General features: G+C 47.3%; 1 protein-coding gene across 2 annotated transcripts in view; it reads right to left on the bottom strand.

Moving 5' to 3' along the window:
• GALNS (galactosamine (N-acetyl)-6-sulfatase) overlaps positions 1–19,517 on the bottom strand; it is a 46,567-nt gene that overhangs the window by 5,179 nt on the left and 21,871 nt on the right. For both annotated transcript variants that reach the window (XM_035337205.1, XM_035337206.1), the window contains 2 exons: positions 12,460–12,581; positions 2,120–2,237 (listed from right to left, as the gene is read on the bottom strand). In XM_035337205.1, the coding sequence (XP_035193096.1) occupies positions 2,120–2,237; positions 12,460–12,581 (240 nt within the window). The remainder of the gene's footprint in view (positions 1–2,119; positions 2,238–12,459; positions 12,582–19,517) is intronic.

The raw sequence follows: 19,517 nt of genomic DNA on the forward strand, positions 1-19,517 counted from the left end.
ACTCTTTTTTTTTGTCCTTTAAAACTGGGGACTGTGCTAATGTGAGCAGCAGGTTACGGGTTCCCATTCTGCCTTCAGAAATCTTTTATGGTCTTCCTCTGACCCCCTTTCCCTTCAGGTCCACCCATCCACGGGAGAGTTTTGTCACCTACTGAAGGTCCGTGCAGCCCTGACCCATCGCCTTTTATTTATTTTTTTCAAGTCACTTACGTTTGCTTGGAATTAAATCCCTACGGAGGGAAAGGAAAGCTCAACCCCTGAAAAAATGCCGGAGCAGGTTTCTGTTCCTCCTGGCCGACAACAGATGGCAGTGAGACACCAGCTATCTCCGAGGCAGAGCAGCACACAGCAGAGAGCTGGCGGAAGGCACCGCGCGAAGGGCTTCAGATGATTCAGGAGCAATTAATGCTGATTTTGGACTCTGTTTCTCAATTTTAAAATGCGCAAGCACCACTGGGAATTTCAGATGCTTGACCACTCTGTAGAAGCAACAGAGATTCAAAGAAACAAAGAAAATATTCTACGCTACGGATGGGCCAGCAAATTTCAAAGGTGGTTTGGGGTATGGTATTAAGAAGTGGTGTGTATCTCCCCCAAAGACAGCTTTAGGGCCCAACTAACCCACCAGTGCTGGTGCTCCAAGTGGATTTGGTTATCTTTAATTCTGGTCTCAAGAGGCAGACAATAATTTGGTGCCTGTTTATTTTAGTTTCCTGACTATGCAATTAGCCAATTAGAAGCGTACGTCACATAGAAAATCTGTAATGTAAGAGAGCTTCCTGCTGAGGTTTGAACATTTCTACCGAGATCAGAGTATCACCCAGCCCATCGGGGAGGGCTTCCTCCCGCAGACAGCCTGAATGATCTGGTTTGAGCTTGGCCATTGATGCGGTCATTAACCTCTTTTGCTTATAGACGGCAGGCACAACTGGCCTTGGCTCAGCCCAGGACATTGCCACAGCCAAAGCAGAAGAGGCAGCGTGTGGTCTGGTGAGAAGACACGCAAAACTTCTGCCCAGGTGAGTAAAGAACAAGGGGCGTTCAGGGAGAAAGCTGACTGCCAGCAGCCCCAGAGAGAGAGCTGGGGTTTGGGTTGAAGTCCAGGAGACGTTTAGTGTATGCCTACACTTAACCAGTTTTGGAGCTGGAGTCAGCCCAAACAAAATACCTTTCCAGTGAAGGGCTCTAGCAGGCACTGGGGAGAGGCCCTGAACCCAGAAGTGCCAGCGGTGCGCAGAACAGTGTTTGTTAAGGGAGATGCTGAATAACAAAACAGCACAGAAACAATGGTACTTCAAATCTTTTTTTGCTGCTTAATATCCAAAAATAAAAGATGTTTAAAGCTCAAAAAGATCCTTGCCTTCTTACTAAAGAGACAGCTCCACATTTTTGCACTTTTCTGGCTGGCTGGAGACAGACCCCAAGCAGCAGGTACTCACTGTTTGTCTGAGGAGATTATTTCGGTGTCAGGAAGACTTTGCCTGTTATATTTTCGTGCCAGTCTTCACAGGCACATCCCCTTAAACTACACAAACTCCTGCCATCTGACAGCTTTATCTCCTGTGGACCATCCAGGTTTTTTCCAGGCTGACAACAAAGCAAGTGGTGTTTGATAGGAAAGGTAAACTGTAACTTCCCAGTGTTTAACTCAAATTGGAGTGCAGAACTGGAAACACTTGGCCTGCTTCAAGCCAGAAGGGCTTTGGAAAAGACAGGCACAGGTGGACTTGGAGGGGACTGAGCAGGACCAAAGATACTCACTGATACAGCACAAAAAAAGACAAGAGGCTCTGTCTCAGTCCCACCACTTGAAATGTAGAGGACTTGTGAGATTTGCAGAGGGGGACTAGAAAGGAGAAGTATCTCGAGTTGTAGATACCGCGATATCTCGAAGGAAGGAAGCCACAGCTTATCACAGCGTGCTGATGGGCTTTGCAGACATTACCCAGCTCACTTTGTACAAGCCATCCTGTGCTGCTGCATTCCGGGGGTTACAAACAGCCCTCCCCTCTGTGGAAGGACAGCCGCCTTCTTCTCCATCCCTTCCCAGCAGCAGGTGACATTTTAAAATGCAAAATATAGTTTAAGGTAAGAATTTGTAAACGTTTTAACTACTCACCATGACGGCCTTGTCGCAGACGTTCAGCTGTGGCTCTCCAGGCACCATGGTCTCTTTGTGCTGCTGCACCACGGCAGATATTCGCTCCATAACTCCTTGGTATTCGTCACTGGCAAAACTAGAATGTGAAAAAATTATGGAAGTCATTAGCGGGGCTTCCAGAATGCAACTGTTTGGAGACAGAGCATTGTTAAAGTGTCCACACCACCAAGCTACGTCAGAGTTTTCCTGGGCCATAGCAAAGGAGGAGAGCCTGTAAACATGCAGCCGACGCTAACCGCCCACGGGTCCGTAGGGGAATGAAGCATCTGAGCTGGCAGAATCCATCCTGGCTTGGCCTGGAGGCTGCGGGTCTGAGCTGCCCAGCCTGGGGGAGCACGGAGGGCAGGCAGCACAGCAGCACGTGGCTCCCCGCAGATCATCAGCGTGGGGCTTCAGCTTGGAAAACTGCTGGCCCCAGATGCCTTGCTTCCAAGTTGGGCAGATACGCTGCGAGCTTGTGTTGATTCCCAGGGAGATGCCATTAGCAAAGGCAGCGTGTACAAGGAAGGGAGTTGGGGTTGTGCCACATGTGAGGTCACCCAGTTCTGGATGTTTTCACCCTCCGCTCTTTCAAGGGCTTTTCTGTAGCTCGTGCATCGTGCGGAGGCATTTATCGAAGGGAAGTCAATGGCAATTCTTGGTTTTTCAAGAGTGTTCTTAAGCGAAGGGTTTCAAACGCAACCAACCACTAGCTAGTAAAACTTCACAATCACCAAGTAAAAAGAACTAATATTATGCAAACAGGAAGATGGAGAAGAATAGAAGTTACTTGTCCAAGGCAAGAATACCTCCTCCATTTCGCAATACCCACCCTGGGGTTCTGCCCCCTCTACATTCTTCCAGTACGGCTTTATTATTCCAAGCTGGGACCCATCTGTCATGCTCCAAGCCCTCACACAACGTTATAAATCACCAGATTTTTATCCAAACTATTACCCCGGTAGGTACTTGTTTCAGCAGTTCGGGGTGTACTCCGCTAATATTTCACATATTCCTAAAACGGAGGACGGCTACCCAACGATATCATTTTTGTCCATCACGTTAAGAGCCACTTCAAAAACAGAGAGCGGCAAATTGCTTCTGAAGATAAAAGAGGAACAATGCAGCCTGGTCCTGACCTCAGGCTCCCTTTGCTCACAGTCCAAGCTGGCCACCAGCCCCATACTCCAGCTAATTTCCTTCTTTAAAAAACAATCACATTTCGAAGCCCAGTAACGTGCCAACAGTTTCCAGTAAACCCTATAAATATCACATCTCGGCAGCCATCCAGGGAGAAGCTGATTGTGGGGATGGGCCTGAGCTCTGCTGATAGAGGACCGGAAGGGAATTGGAAATGACGAGCTCAGGCAAACTAATCTGTTGCTCTCACACCCAGCTGGCCGTATCCTGGTGGAGGGGCAATCACCTGTGCGATCCGCACGGACCACCCTAACAGATTGCTGCTGCGAAGCTCCCGAATTTGCTTGCTCCTCTTCCCGTGCATCCCATCTTAGCTCCCACAGCAGGCAGCTGCTTACGCCAAAGGCTGCTGAAAAAGGAGGGCCGCAGAAGTTTGGGAGCTGCCAAAGACCATCCGTGACTCACGCCCTTGATGAGGACACCCAAGGCGGCAGTCGCTTGGCTCAGAGGGTTCGGAGCGTTGCATCCTGGTGGCACAATGGCCTTTCAGAGATCTTATCTGGAAGCCCTCCGGTCGCGTTTCAAACATGCAGGACTGCCAGCGCAGCAGCACGCTTGAAAAAAATCAAAACAGATCCTTAAAAGAGGCAGAGAGCGTTTCAAGCTAACCCGTGTTGACACACAGAGGACGGCCAACAGGGGAGAGCCCGCACACAGAGAGAAAAGGCAACAAAGGCAAGCACACCAAGGGGGTGCACCCAAAACCTGGGCGAGTACCAGGGGTGCATCGGACATCGGAGCTGCGACCGGAGGAAACGGGGGTGTCATGGAAACGGGGGTGTCACGGACTTTATTTCAGAGCCTACCTGCTCGAGGGATGTAAACGGTGATAAAGTGGGGTTTAGAGAGACACGTGTGCTGCGGCGTTCTAAGGTTTTTCTAATGCACTTATTGTTTCGGGACTGGGAAGCTCTTCCAAACCCTGGCTAATCACACTTCGTTAAGAGCCTCGTATTAAGGATTAATATGAATTAATACAGACCTTAATCAATTGTTAGAGTCTAACAGATATTGCAGGATATCTAATCATTTAATGCCTCCTGCAACTACCTAAAGTGTCTATTTTTGTCACACTCGTGTCATCACTCCAGCATTTAAGATCTTCTTTTGGGAGTGGACCCACAAGATAGCGTTGCTGCTAACTAATTAAGCTCCACAGCATCTCTGCAAATATTTAAGTGCTAAAGAGCCCAATTTCATCCTTCGAAAGGGCTTTTCATACACATGATTCCAAATTAGCTATAATCTGGACAGACCACTGGAAAACACAGCTGTGGTCTGGATGAAAGATAAACAATATGTTGTCATGACTGCTGGGTTTTGCTCCAAATATGCCAGTCCTGTTGCAGCAAAAAAAAATAATCTTTTTGCTGTAATCTTGAATACCGCACTTACCCACAGCATTGTTGCTCGTTAGCAAGCTCAGACACGTGAACGCTGCCATATAACAAAGTAGGCTCGCGTCATTTAAATCATCCTCTTGCTTTAATTCCTATGTTGGGGACGCTCCTGGCTGTTTCAGCTAGCTCAGCAGCGACAGGGAATCTTGGCCTAACCTCAGCTCCTGGTGGTTTTGAACTGCTCTCCCCTGCAGCTTCTACACTCTTGGATTATTTGAGCATTTAGCATAGGCTGAATGACTTCCCCAAAGCATGATAGAAATGGCTTGGCACGTATAAAAGACTTGCACTTCTCACATAAGCACAAAGCTGGCTAAAGAACACGTATAGATTATGCTCCGAGTCACACTGCTAACCTATAAACCTTGTCTCAGTAGGGCTTAACATGCTCTTAAGCTGACTAAACCTGTTGACACTAGCTTAAAACATATCCGACTGCAGCTGTCTTACGGTGTCCGAGTACCCAACAGTGACAGGGTGCTGGAAGGTGGCATTCAGCGCTGGGAGATCACCCAAGATCGGCTTCAGATGCCTCAGTTAATCACAGGAGCTGTGCCCCTCACCTAGAGGTATGTCTGGTCTCCAGTGCCTGCAGGATGGCACTCACCCAGGGCGTGCATTCAGAGTCAGCACCGAGACAAAACAGCGCTGCGGGGCGTTTTCTGCTGTGGCAGGATCACAGCACTTGGAGCGTCCCCATTCTTCACTCTCATCTTGCTCAGACCGAGCTGTTCAGCTCCACGACGCCTAACAAGTCCCAACACCCATGCAACATTCTGTGAATTATTTACTGACTGCAAGCAGTGGGTTAAAACTGTCTCCAGCCCTATGAAAGAAATGCATTTCATGACAAAATCTGCAAGGGAAGAGCGCCTTTAATCTGCATGTAAGATGGGGATAATTGCTTCATGGTAATCAGTCTGAGTTGTTAATGGAGACGAGAACCTCTCCTCTTCTTACACCAGAGCCCCATCCTTTCCTTGAGTGCATATGAAGGACTGGGCTGCAAGGGCTCGCTGCATTCTCTGCTACAAGAAAAGATAATATTATCTATACAGGTGTTCAGGCATTAGTGCCTGAACGAGGATGCAGACCTCGCTGCCTCCAGGGCACGCCGTGTTTTCTATTCGAGCTCAACAATCCTGCGGAAGGAGAGCTGGGAATATCACTGGAAGAATGAGAGCGCAGCAGCGAGGGTGAGCAGGTGGTGTTGTGAGGAGTTTGCTGAAAGAGATCCCCCAGCGTCCACAGAATTATTCCACGCTCAGAATGAGCACGCGGGGTGGACAAAGTCCAGGGTCATTACACTAATTGACACTTTACCTCCAGGAAGTCTCTGGAGAGCCAATCAGGGCTGGATGGCGAGCACGGGGTCCCAGGCACAGGTGTGGCCTGTGCTTAGTTCATTTAGTGTAATTGTGCCTTGGCAATCTGCTCCCATCTCCTCCCTCAGCTCCGAGTGTAACCTGCTCGGCTATTAACCCCACCGTGCCCTCCGGTGAAATTCGGGGTTGGAAGGAGAAGGGTTTGTCTGACACCTGCCTCTGGTGTTGGAGCAGCGTTTCAGTCCTCCACCTTCAGCTCTGCCGCCATCCCGAGCTGGGAGGAGGAGGAGGAAGGGGCGATTCTCCACCTAACAAATACACTCAAACCGCAGGAAATCAGAGCGCTTTCAGCATTTTGAAAATCTAGATCTTGATGTGTTAACTTCTAGCTCTTCCTGATGATTCCTATAGGGGCACAATACCGTATCTCGGCCCTGGCAGTGACAGAACCATGTTATTATTCAGAGGATTGTACCAAAGTGGTTATTTTGCAGAGCCCTTCGCTGAAATTTGACAGCGGGCTCTCAACAGCAGCTTTCAGATTTACAGCATGTTTCACCAGACACACATGAAGTCAGGGCAGAGCACAGAACTTGGCGAACGCTTTGTGTATTTTAATTCCTTCTTCACTGGAATTATTTTAATTAAAAAATTTCGTTTTTTAATTGTGAAATACTCACACCCAGGCTCAGGTAATTTGATTTTATCTGCTATCAGTGCTGTGAGGCTGCTCTGCAATACGGTATCCAAGTTTTGATCTTGTCCCATTACTCAGTCTTCCTCTGTTCCTCTTTTCTATTAGCAAATTTATTTGGAATGTAAAGTCTGCACAACAGATGACACGGACAACAGGTTTAGGACTCCAAAACGTGGCAACTTGCAATTACTGGAGAGACTCACAGGGCCAGAGAAAAAGACAGAAAAGGAATCAAACAGAAAAGCGCAGGGCAGCCCATGCTGTAAAGCCACTCCTCTGGTCCAGCGCCACCACGGGACGCATTTAGACATGGGACATTGCCCATTGCAAAGAGCAATTTGGCATTTTTGAAACTGGTTCACGTGGCTTTTTTCTTCCACTAGTACTCTGTACACAGCATCCCTCTAGCCAGTAACTCATCACAATACCTGTAGGCTGTGGGTCTGCCACAATTAAGCCCAAGTTACAGGTTGACCAGACAGCCCTAACCCTGGGCTGAGCCCAGCAGAGAGCAGCCCTCGATCACCAGGAGTTTGCTGCCGTTCTTAGTCCCCAGGCCAGGGACTGTCCCTGCAGAGACATTTTTCTTCAGCCCTCTTCCTTGCAGAGGTGGCCGTGGTACCGGCTGTCGCGCATGTACCTCTGAGCATCCTCATGCATCCAGTGCTGGACAGCAGGCTCTTACTGCCACCGCTGAGGCTTTTTATCCACTGTTCTCCATGGTTTCCACAGCTGTAGTTCTCCTCGAAGCCACCTCTCCTGTGGCAGCAGCTAACTCGCTCCTGCAATGCAGCTGTTGCCATTTCCTTCTGTTTTCAACAAGATGAGGAGTCAGCATCTCCCTTGGGCAAAATTCTGGCTTTGTTACACACTTTTTTCCCTGTTTTGTACCTTTTCTCTTTTCTCAACTGAGAGGTTTCTGCCCTGATCGGTACGGTGAGACTGGCAGCCTTCCGATCAGATCCTTTCCCCTTTAGCTTCCCTTCAGGAGCTTCTCCCCGTCTTTTCTGGTTCCATAACCAGTGCAATTACCTCTCTGATGGTTTTCAGGATTTTCCATCTGCTCAAAATAGGCACTTGTGAGCTCTTTTGTTAATTAATGCATTCTAAAATCATTATGTTCATCAACCAAGCCTTATCACTGCCGTTTTTTTTCCGTAATAGTAAAAACTATTGCCCTAAGTAAAACATAGGTATTTTGACATTCACAATTTATTAAACTCAGTTCTGAGCAGCGCCAATAGTTCAAAGCAGAAGTCGCTATTAACCTGGAGTACCGGCAAGGTGTGAGCTGCACTTAATTGTTATCAAGGCTTTGTTTGGTACCTCTGGTGCAAACTGACAGTTTCAGAGCTTTCTGGCACGAACTCCTTTGGCTGCTTTGGAGTCTGACCCGAACTGCTCTTTGTACTTCCGTGCGTATTTTGGTAACTGAATTTTAAGCTGAGGCAGATTTTGCTAGGTATTATTACTTGGGCTCTTCCTGACTGGCACGAAGTATTTTACTAAAATCATATAAAACCAATAGTCTTTGACTGGGGTAGTAAAGCCGACAATTGGTTGTGAAGATACCAACAGATAATTTGACTGAATTTCTCAAATACGGGTTGGATGGAGAAACAAATCCCCTGTGTGTTATTTAGGGGCCACACAATCCCCTGAACGTAACAGCCTTGGTAAAGAAAGACACTGATCAGATCCTTTAGTCCTGCATTCTGATAAATCTGGTAACAAAGGCACTCCGCAGTCGGAGTGTTTTCATACGAAGAGAAAGCCAAACAAACATTGCATCTAGGGAAGAAGCAAAATACTGCTTAGGCTTACAGAAACGCTTCTGCTTTGTGTGGTGCTTAACACACAATCTCATTTATATTTAAAAGTTGAGAGCTTACAAAACAGATGAGATAAAAAACCCTTCTATCACACAGCCTACACAGATCTAGTCAATCTCCTGGATGACAAGACACACCAAGTTCATTTCTCTCTACACAAGGACTAGATAACAAGGTAACTTCCTTATACAAGAGTTACGTTACCGTGTTTGGCAACCAAAAGAAAGAGTATTTACCAGTAACCACGCTTCTTTGAAACGGACTGCCCACATCTACCTTCATACTGCAGGTGTTCTTATTACAAGTTCCTCTCCAGATGTCAATTTTGCCTTATCAGTACCTGTAGACGTGTCCGTGCCCTACCTCCTCCTGCAGCCATATAAACGTAGAGCTTGCCAAGCTCCTCTCAACTCCAGAGCCCCACAGTTGTCAGATGAATCCTCCTCCTTCCAGAAGAGGGAGGGATAAAAGCTTGGTAGTGAACCTATCGGATGCTAATGCTGAACATGCCAGTCCTGAAGGTCAGCTACAGGACAGGGATCCTGCTCCATGCAGCACTGATGTGACGGTGTAAATATGCCTTGGGCAAGCTCAGGCAGCATGAGAACTCCTAATGTGCTTTGGGCATTGCTGTGAGTTCCAACTAACCAAACACAAAGCTGGTGAAGCTGTCGGACTGCCGGGGTGAAGTCCCAGTCCAGACAGAGAAATGTCAGCAATTATCTTTCAAGGCAATGGGGAGCAACACAATTATGCCCCTTGGCAGAAGCCGAGATGTTGGAGGTGATCCAGCCCAAAACAGAGGGGCAGTAGCAGGAAGGAAGAGTCGCTGCCCTGTTGGGAGGCTCTGTTCCCCGAGTCAGGCATGCGGAGGGATGCATGCACAATCTTACACGTAAAGGAACAGAAGTGCAGAGTGCCATATGGCTCCGGACTGCCAGACGTGTCCTCAACATGATGACAGGAGCTGCCTGTAATTGCCTGACCGTTTTTTCCACCGCATGAAAAGCGCTCCTGGGGGAGAGAAGCTTTTGCTGATAATGTTTCCAGGCAAACTCCAGGAAATCCAGCAAGCTGCGTCAGGAAGAGGAAGGACTTGTCCTGCTTCACCACAAAACCCAGAGAAGCGAAAACTCCACGTCGGCTCTAGATCTCGAAGGGCTTCAATCTTCGGTGATCCCTTTAGTTCTCCAAGAAAGACTGAAAAAGCTAATCCCCACGTTCTGAGAGGAACTGAAATCAAAGCCTTGAAAAAGCCACACAGTACCGTGTGTGCACAGTGTCACGACCCAAAGCCATTTCAGATGAGACTGCCTAGGTGTAAGCCAAGAGCGTTGCCACAGCTGACTGATGTGACTGATTTCCAGGATGCCCTGGCTCTGAGATCTCCTAAGATCCTAAAAAGGAGCCAAAATATATAAGCACTGAATGTCTTCGGAGGTGTGCGAGACGCCTGTCCTTCAAGTGATGCAATGAAACCTCTTTACAGGTGGTTTTGCATGCGACCCTGTGCCAAACTAACTCAGATCAAGCGATATAACAGATGACTAAAATCATCATCTTAGGGAGAAGAAAAGGTAGCCCTAAAATAAGGAATAAATAAATAAATACACAAGCGAAAGCAGACAGGGAAACAGAGGGAATCAGTGTGCCGTGCTGCCTCTTCACAGTCTTCAGAACAGCAGAAAAACTAACGAAACCCAGTGTGGATTTAACGAGGCAAAGTAGTAAAAGAAAATTAAATAAAAGGGGGAAAGGTACCAAGAAATCAGGGATGCAACACAGTTTTTTCTAAACGCTTTGGCAACATAATGCCTCTCCAGAGGAGCCAAGCTGGTGGAAGAGCTGTACGATACACCCTGTTCCTCCACGGCTGCCTGAGGACGAAGGGAGGAGCGGGGCCAACATGGACTGCGAACACACGAAAACCTCAGGCTGGAGTGTGATCCGAATACACCCAGCGTGTACGGGCAGACAGATACATGCTTGGAGGGGAACGCTGGATTCCCTTCTGAGAAACATCAGTGTCGGGACTCCCACCAGGCTGCCTGCCAAGGGGGATAATTAAGCTAAATAAAAATACACAACAGAAACAGCTCCACAAATGAGGATAATTTAATTACCGCGTTGGATATAGGAGACCCACTTCCCATGAGTTTTCCATTGTGACCAGAGAGGAGACAATAGCAACATAACGTGCTGCAGAAAGGAAGATTCATTTACTAGAAGAAGCTTTCTGTTACGGTTTGTATATTAAACAACATCACAGCTTTCCGCAATCGGGTATTCATCTTGGTAAAAAGAAATTCAATCAAAGAAACAGCTTTGAGTGTCCAAAAAATAATAAGAATAAAAAGAATCAATGAAGACATAAAAGAAATGACTGCAGATGTAACGCTGGAATTTATTTCAATGCTCAGCCCACGGTGGTTGTAAGGAACATCTAATAAGAGGGAAACATGTGTCCTGCAAGCACCCTTTGAGCAAGATCTCTCCCTCAAATTTGAGGAGTACACAAATAACAGACTAACTACAGTTTACTTAACACTACCACTCGTTTGATTTTTGGAAGAAGAGATCTTTTCTATCCATCCATCTTCCTAAAATAAAATAGCTGTTAAACTGAATAGAGCATAATCTCATCTGGAATCTCAACCCAGCAGCATCACTTCACTGAGCTGAATGTCAAATACAGGAGCTGCAGAGTTGCTTTATTCATTAGTGCTGAAATGCAATAGAAAGCAAGAGCTAACGTGCTGGGCTTCTGAAGAGCTTTATACGCTGTATAATGTACCTCTAGGGTGCTCGTCTGTTAAGTGAGAGAGAAGTGAAAATATTTTTCCTCCCCTTCTCTCTCTAGTGAAAACACTTAGTGGACAGCACAGGCTCAGTTCTTTTGCAAGTAATGGAGCGAGTCTATCCACTCAATTATTTAAAACAGTTGAGTAATTGCAGCCCTGTCAGCTCCGAAAACATCTCTCTGGTAAAGCTGCTGCACAAAACCGTTTCGAGGCAGGCAGGCACAGCAGCCCTGGTTTTCCCTTCATTTACTTCCCCATTCCCTGAGTCGGGGCCACTAGCGAGGGATGAGGCTGCAGGCCTCCCTCTGCATCTTGTTCTGCCAGAGGGTAATTTTGAAGTCAGCGGAAGGCAGGAGGGAGGTGTGGACACCTTGGCAGCTATTTTGGAGATGCCACCTTGATGTGTGGACTGCGCTGGCTGATGGCTACTTAAATCCTTACAGAAATCTCTCCGGACACGTGTGTGCTGGAGATAAATATTACAATAGTAGGCTTATAGGAAAATGGATTTAGATCGCCAGGAGAGTCCAGAGGGGGAAAAGGATTGGGCAGAAAGTCCTCTTGCAAAGACTCTCTGGAGAAGCTCCTTTTGCAGGGGCTAGGAAATTGGAAGATTACCCAATTTGCCTTCACAGATTCCAATGCAGCATGTTGGAAAAGTATCATGGGAAGATCACTAGATGTTTCTTCCCTAGCCCAAGACGCACTGGGAATTGCAGTAGAGTAGCTCCAGTGCACACGCTCATCACCACTGCTTCGTTCCACACCTGCCCTTTACTTAGTCCCTGTTTTATCCAAAAGCAAACGTTTTGCCTTCTCCATCGGGGTGCTAGGACACAGAGCAAGAATCACCAGCCTGACGAGCGGAGCCATGGACACGTGTCCATCCATCTAACTCGACCAACTGAAAATATTTGGTCCTTTTTATTTACTGTTCTCACTATCGATACCTTTTTGGGACAGTTTTCAAGTAGATTGTAAAAAACAGCTATTGAGACAAATGAATCATATAAAACACACGCTGACGGTGCCGAGGGTTTGCACGTCTTTGTGAACTGGCTCACCTTAACGGGTACTTTTCTCCAGGGTCCCTCCCCAGATGGAAGAGCAGTGGCAGTGTGGTGTGCTCCTCCTGCGTGTGCGTCGTCACTCCGGAGACGTTCTGCCCAGGGCAGAAATCAATGCCCTGCAGTGAAGAGTAGAAAATATGTCATCGGGGTGAAGCAGGTGATGGAGCAACATTTGAGCTGGTGCTTTCTTCAGCATCTTGCTCCAACGTGCCCACAAACCTCAGAATTAGCTTAAACCCAGAGAGTCCACTTCAGTCTCCAAAACTGATTCTGATCTGATGAGGTAAAACAAGGTGACAACGTTGGCACTGTACTGACATAAAAGCTGAAGCAGGCCTTACATTTTTGCCTTATGAAAAGTAATCTCTATAAAATATTCATTAAAATGAACCGGTAAAACAAAAAATGGAAAAGATGAAACCACTTCATCATAAGAATGTTGCATGGGGAAAGCATCTTCTCTCTTTGGGTCCCATGGTTTGGAAATAAACAGATTCAGATCACGTGGCAATTCTCAGCAAAAAGCATCGGTTTCACAGTGCAAAGATCTGGCAAAACCAAGGGGCATCACCCTGAGAGGCAAAGGGCACCTGCCAGCCTCCCTGAACACTTGCCATGCCATCAGGCCTCAAGGATCTGCTTCACTGAAGAGCAAAGCAAATTCAGTTCATTTTAAAGAAATGGGTGGGTTTGTTGACCTGATTTATGGCGTCTCAAAGCTGGCATCGAGGCACTCACCTGGCATCGAGAGCTGTGCTGAAAGAACCCTGTTGGTAATGTTCAAGTCTACGGGGTGAGAGGCTGGGGCTTCCCCAGCAGCAGCATGATGGGCACAAGGGCTGGGACTCGCTGTTTGCCTGCAGCAACAGGTTCAAGTGCTCGGTGGCTGCTGAGGGATGAGCGAGCTGCCTGCTCCCAGATCCAGAGCAGATGCAGACCTGTCCTCGCACGCCTCGCCAGGCTGCGTCTCCGCAGCTCCAGCCGGTTATTAGCCAGATGCCAAGCTCCCTAATAACCCAGAGCCTGGGCTGGGGGGCTCACAGAGCTCGTTTAGCCCTGGGAATTGCAAAAACTGTAAGGCGCTAATTTCACCAAACAGAAAATAAAGCAGGGGGACCCACAGAGCAGCAAGGGCTAGCTCCGAACAGACTTGTTAAAGCTCGGTTTTACAATTCCAGCTGCCACGCTGCGCCCTTACAATGCCACAAAATGCCCCGAGACACGGACAGAGACGTGGAGAGAAGGTAAGGGGGAATATTTCAATGGAGGTGGGAAAGCAGCTGCAGGATTTGCTTATAAAACAAACAAAAAGGCTCTCTACAGATGTGGGCAGGATTTGATTGGCAAACAATTTTCTAAAAATATCCCGTGTTTTTAATGGACAGCTGGTCAGTGGAGCAGTTAATATTCTGCTTTTCAATAAAGCAAGAAGGTTAGAAGCCCATAAAATCCCATTTATCTGCACACAGCTATAGATTCCAGGCTCACTGACTGGAAAAATAAGAGAGTTGCTTGATAGGTTGTAGTGACCGACCAATAATGGACTTTAAATGGATACAAAAATGATTGACCTGCCCACCTTCTGATGCCACAGGCCTCTGAAACCAAGTGAAAAATAGATATTTTTTTTTTCCAAAAGGAACCGTTAATGAAAAGGTATCAAAGCCTACATAACATCCGAATTATAATTTGGATGCAAATCAAACAAGCAATTTAATTAAGAGCCCGCTAATTGGTACAATACTCTTCAGCTGCAAATGCGTTAGTTTGAAAGATTTCAGTCTCCTGGGCATTTGCTTCCACATCGCTCTGTTTGCATTTTGTCTTCTGTTCCCTGTGGCCGAGGCTCCAGGACACAGCACAGGCCACGTCCCAGGGAGCCCTCGGAAAGGTGCTGACACCTCGCCGGGTGCCTCCAGCCAAAAGCCGTCCTCCTAATCTGAGCAGCCAATGCCCCGCTCAGAGGCAGCGTGCCGGGGAAAGCGATAACCAAACCGAGCGTTTTGTGACACGGAAACACCTCTCCTACAGCGCTGCTGAAGCCACGCTTTGAAGTTCCGAGGCTTTTCAACTTCATCTCCACAAATACAACAGGCCGTTATTAATTTTATGCACTGCGTGAACGCTAATATTCAACCGACAGACAGCTTAAAATGCTTTCTAGCCGGTCATTGGCAAATGAGTAAAATATAGGATGTAAAATTATAACCCTCACACCCCTGCTATCACGGCACTGCCCAGCATCCCAGTAAGTAATGCACGTAGATTCAGCTAGTGGAGCTTGGTCTTCTGCCCGTTTGACAGAAGAGAACATTTAACTTATCATCCACAAGCTCTACTTTATTCTGACTCTTATCTCAAAGCATTTTCAGGTCTCGGGATGGAAAGAGAAGTCAGCTACACCAGCAGGCTGCAAGTCTGGGATCCGCGAGTCTGGATTGCTTTTATTTTCTGGAGCCAAACCAGCGCACACTAAAGCTGCCCGAGATGTGAGCAGCATTTAACAATGAGACAATCCACACCATGGAGCATCTGGACACTGCCTCTAGTTGCTTGGAAAGCGTGCAAATTCGGTCACGGGTGCTGCTGGGAGCTGGGGGAGGGATGTGCCAAAGCCCTTTGCTGGGCTTTGATGGGAGAGCTGGAGCTGCCCTCCAGCAGGAGGGAAGGGAAGCCAGCTCTGCTCCCCCCGAGGCTGGAGGACAACAGACCTGGCGAGGGAGGGGAGTCGTCTCCTCCTGTTGGTGATGGTCGCTAGATGAGCATTCTAAATCACATCAACGTTTTCAATCATTTCTTGCTCCTCATTAAACTTTCCCCCCCTTTTTTTTTTCTCCTTGTAAAAGCCTGATCTGACGACATGCCCCATAGCCTCTGAGGACACTGCAGGCTTTACCAGTAAACACGGATGTGCCAAATCCTCAGCTGGAGACAAGCCACCTTGTTCCACGGGCAGCAGAGGAACCGCCCTGATTTACGCTGGGGGCTGGCTCAGCTTCTCTGCCACTGCCAACAGGATGGCAACTTCCCTCAAAATAAAGCTCCGTTACGCGGAGAAGAGCACAGAGGGAGGTGGGCACGCCTGCCTGAACACCAGGATAAAACCCCACAACCACCACTTTGCCCGTCAGTATTTGCTTAAAGCTCTGTCTTTGCCAGGCTGTTAAGAACAGTATGCAGGGGATCAATAGCCAGTTAAAGCACACGCCTAATATTTCACTCCGCACACAATCCAAGGTCATTTGCATGTTTACAGTAACGCTGATCAAACAAAGCAGAAAGGTCACCCTGTGTTTAAGCTTTTCTTGGAGCTTTCCTCCTCAGCTATAAAAGCATGAAAGCCAAACCAGAAGATCCTATCTAAAGCACATCAGCTCTGCTTCTAGGGGAACCAGATGGCAACCAGAAGTATCAGATAGGAGCATCAGTAGGAGCATCAGGTGGCAACCAGAAGTATCTCGGCTTCTGCACCAGAGCTCTTGGACAGGCAGCGCTTTGCACCGCCGTGCAGACCTGTTTGCTGTCAGAGAAATCCCAGCGATCCTTTTTTTTTTAAATAAAAAATAAGAAAACTTCTTGCACATCAGGTAAACCTTTCAGCGAGCACGTCTTTCTGCTCTTCTTCCCAGCAATTGTGTAACCTGGATTGTTTTTCCGTTCCTAAGACCTGGTGGCAATCGGTTGCACAGCTTATGCTTTAATTTCCAGAGCAAATGGACCACAGATGCTATGTCAATATAGACATGAGACAAATACAGCCGGTTGCCAGTTTGGGCTCTCCGCCAGGCGATGGAATCACCACTTGTGTCAACATCAGCCCTCTGGCAATTCGTCACCCTGGCGCTATCCCAGATCGCTCCGACTCGACGAGCGGCTGCGGGTTTCGATAGCGGCGCAGCAAATCTGGGGTCCGTCTCCTGGTCATGTCTCCTCGTTCCTCCACACGAGACCCAGGGCAGAAGAACTGTGCTCATATTAGAGGGAGAGAACAGTTAATTAAAGCCAGGAACGTTGTTTCTCGCTGCTTGCCACGGCGCCGGTAAGTGGCCACTCTCCCTCCCCTGGCAATTCCCAGGAAAGCCTCCCAGGCCGGAGCTCCGAATGACCAGACACCTCCGAGTGCGACTGCCAAGTTTCAACCCTGTCGAACAAAAATTGCTTCTAATGTGTTAACCGTCTGGAAGAGCCCCCAGAAGATGGGCAGATCGGCAAGCCTCCGTCGGCTCTCAAGCAGAAGCGATCAATGGCTAGCTCCTGTGCTCAGAGGACCACAATCAAATGTCATTATTTGTGAGGTTCTACTTGACTTCACATCCCCCTTGCAGAAAAGGCTTTATCGATCCCTTCAGGCTGACGAGAAGGGCAATCAGACAGACCGCGCAGGAATAACCCCGCTGGCATTTCACATTAAAACAATAGGGTCTTCTCACCGGCACCTACACTTAAAGACACAGCAGCCCTTATGAAAAATCACTGTAGACTGCTAACAAGATCCTAAGCTGACAGCAGAAAGGTTGATGTTATCAGCCACTCTCCAATGAACCAGGCGGCTTTTACCACGTTTTTTTTTAATTTACTTTTTTTTTCTCCTTCTTGCATCACTGCTCTTGGAAGGCACACGAACTCTTCTCTGCTGGATAATCTCTGTGGCAGGTAGAGAGAAGGAGATCTCCTTTCTTCTGCTGGCTCGTGCTGCTCCTCCACACAGCATTAAAGGAGGCAGTTCAGTTCCTGAAGGGCTCGCTGGCTACTCGGGTAAAGCCACAGAGAATACCCATTTTTTCCTCTTTCAGGCCCCATCGTCCAGGTAAGGACGATCAAACGTCCCTCTCCCTGCCATCAACTGGACAAAACAATACAAACACTGAGCAGTCAGTTTAGGAACGGGAAGCTGTGCACCCAGCATCACCGCTGCGGCCACCAGCAGCAATAAACCAGCAGTGCACGAAACACCACATCCACACACGTTATTTGTCACCCACTTTGCAGCCCGGTAAGAGGCTCGCATGTCTTGTGCTCTACGGGAGAAGAGCTCCTGAAAAAAAAATGCTGGGGGGGTTAAAAAATAAAAAATAGGAGGAACAGAACAGCACACTTCAGCTTTGTGAAAGACAACAGATCTTAATCCCAAGCCATAAGCAAGGGGCGCAGACCAGTAAGGGCATACAAATGTCATGGGAGTCTAGGACAACCATAAACCCGCACACTGCTCATGTGGGAGCTTTCCAGTGTAAATACTCCAAGTGCCATGTAGAGAGAAGTATTCACATGCCTGCTAATGCTTTCCAAGGCTTTGCTTTCTGTAAGCTGCTCTGGTAGAGTTTTTATTTGTATACTCATGCTTTATTCCTTAACTAACTTACACCACATTCGAGTGCATAGCTTTCCAGGTTAGAGGCCAACATAGCACACATTCTTTCTAGTTAATCCTGAAAGGCCTGGTAGTCCTAAACTGACACGACTGCGCTCAGACCCGGGGCATGCAACAATTTTGCATTTTCCAACATCAACACGAAAATGTGATTCTGGATGCTTTCATGGTATAATCTCATCTAGAAGTCACACAAAAATGCACAACGCACAGATTAAAACCAGGGCACGATTTCTGTATCAATCACCCATTTCCCACACTGCCAATTAACAAGGGAATTTGAAAGCAAAAGGAGGTTCGGCCAAAACGTGCAGTGTATCTGTCAAAATAATTAGATACTCAACTACCCATAAAACAAACCTGTAAAAAACTGCAGACAGCTGTTTTGACACATCTGGCCAACTCCAGCCCTCTTCCAAATGACTGACACGCCAACCAGATACAGCTATTTATTCCAGCTCTGAGCTGGGACCCTTCGGACAGAAAGAATTTGACGTTTGAAAGTTTAATAAATCTTTAAACTGGATTTGCACCGAGGTAAGCACCCGTGAAGATCACGCAACTAGCAAGGCCTCATTAGCTGGAGTTCTAATGGGACGGCAAATCAAATTTATCGACCGGCAAACCTGACGACAGGCAGGATTTCTAACGCCACACATGCATGTATTGAAACCCACTGTTCAAATGAAATTAGCAAACAAATCGGCCTTTTTGATTCTGGCAAAATAATTTAGTCCAGTACCAAAAGAGCTGAGAACACGAGGCGCTGAGAGGCAAGCGTATCGTAAGGTGAGATTACAAAACTCCTTGAACAAGGCTCAGAACTGGGGAACTGCTCTGCATTCTGATTTATTTCTATTTTTAAAGTTGCAAGGCTTGTAATTAATGGCTTGAGGACACGAGGAGAATTGGAACAAATCTGAGCCTCAGCTTCCTCTGCGTGTTGTTAATGGCTAGTCTGTCCACTAATGTGCTCCAATTTTACCCGCATCAACCACATGTGATACAAGCTGCAGGAAAGCGAGTGAATTTTTAATCATCTCTCTGATGTACAGTATAATTGCTGACTTTTATCAGACAGCAGTTAAACAAAGACTCAGAAAGAAATAAATATTCCTTAATTGCACAACTGCCATTTCTCGCAGGAGGAGAGCTTTTGAAACGAGTAACCGGCCCCCATTATCACAGCCACACACATACCCAGGCATCCACAAATAAGCTCAGATCAATGCAGGCATTTATTTATTTCCAAACTAGGTGTGTAGGTGTGTGCATGTGCATATATTACAGCTGAAAGCAATTAGTCATGTGTGACATTATCTTCCAGGCACATGGGAAAAGCATGCCTGAGCCCGTTCCTACACCTCTCCACACGAACACAGAAGCTCCCAGTCTCTATGAGCCACATATGACATATGGGCTTTGCTCACGTACAAACCTAGACAAATACGTTATCTCATTTTTGCCGTGCAGTATTAGCATTGACACAGAGCGTGCAACGCATTTGGAGTCAACTTTCCTTCCTACTCCATGTAAAACAAACTTTGATTCCCGGAGCATTAGTCCTAGAGAGACAGACACACACATTTACAGCCCTGAGTGTAAATGATTCCCTCGGAGCCGATGCTTCCTTCTACCTCCAGGACTTCCCAATGAAAGAAACCACGCGCTTTTACATCTA

The sequence above is a fragment of the Oxyura jamaicensis genome, chromosome 11 (assembly GCF_011077185.1).
Source record: "Oxyura jamaicensis isolate SHBP4307 breed ruddy duck chromosome 11, BPBGC_Ojam_1.0, whole genome shotgun sequence".
Classification (NCBI taxonomy): domain Eukaryota; kingdom Metazoa; phylum Chordata; class Aves; order Anseriformes; family Anatidae; genus Oxyura; species Oxyura jamaicensis.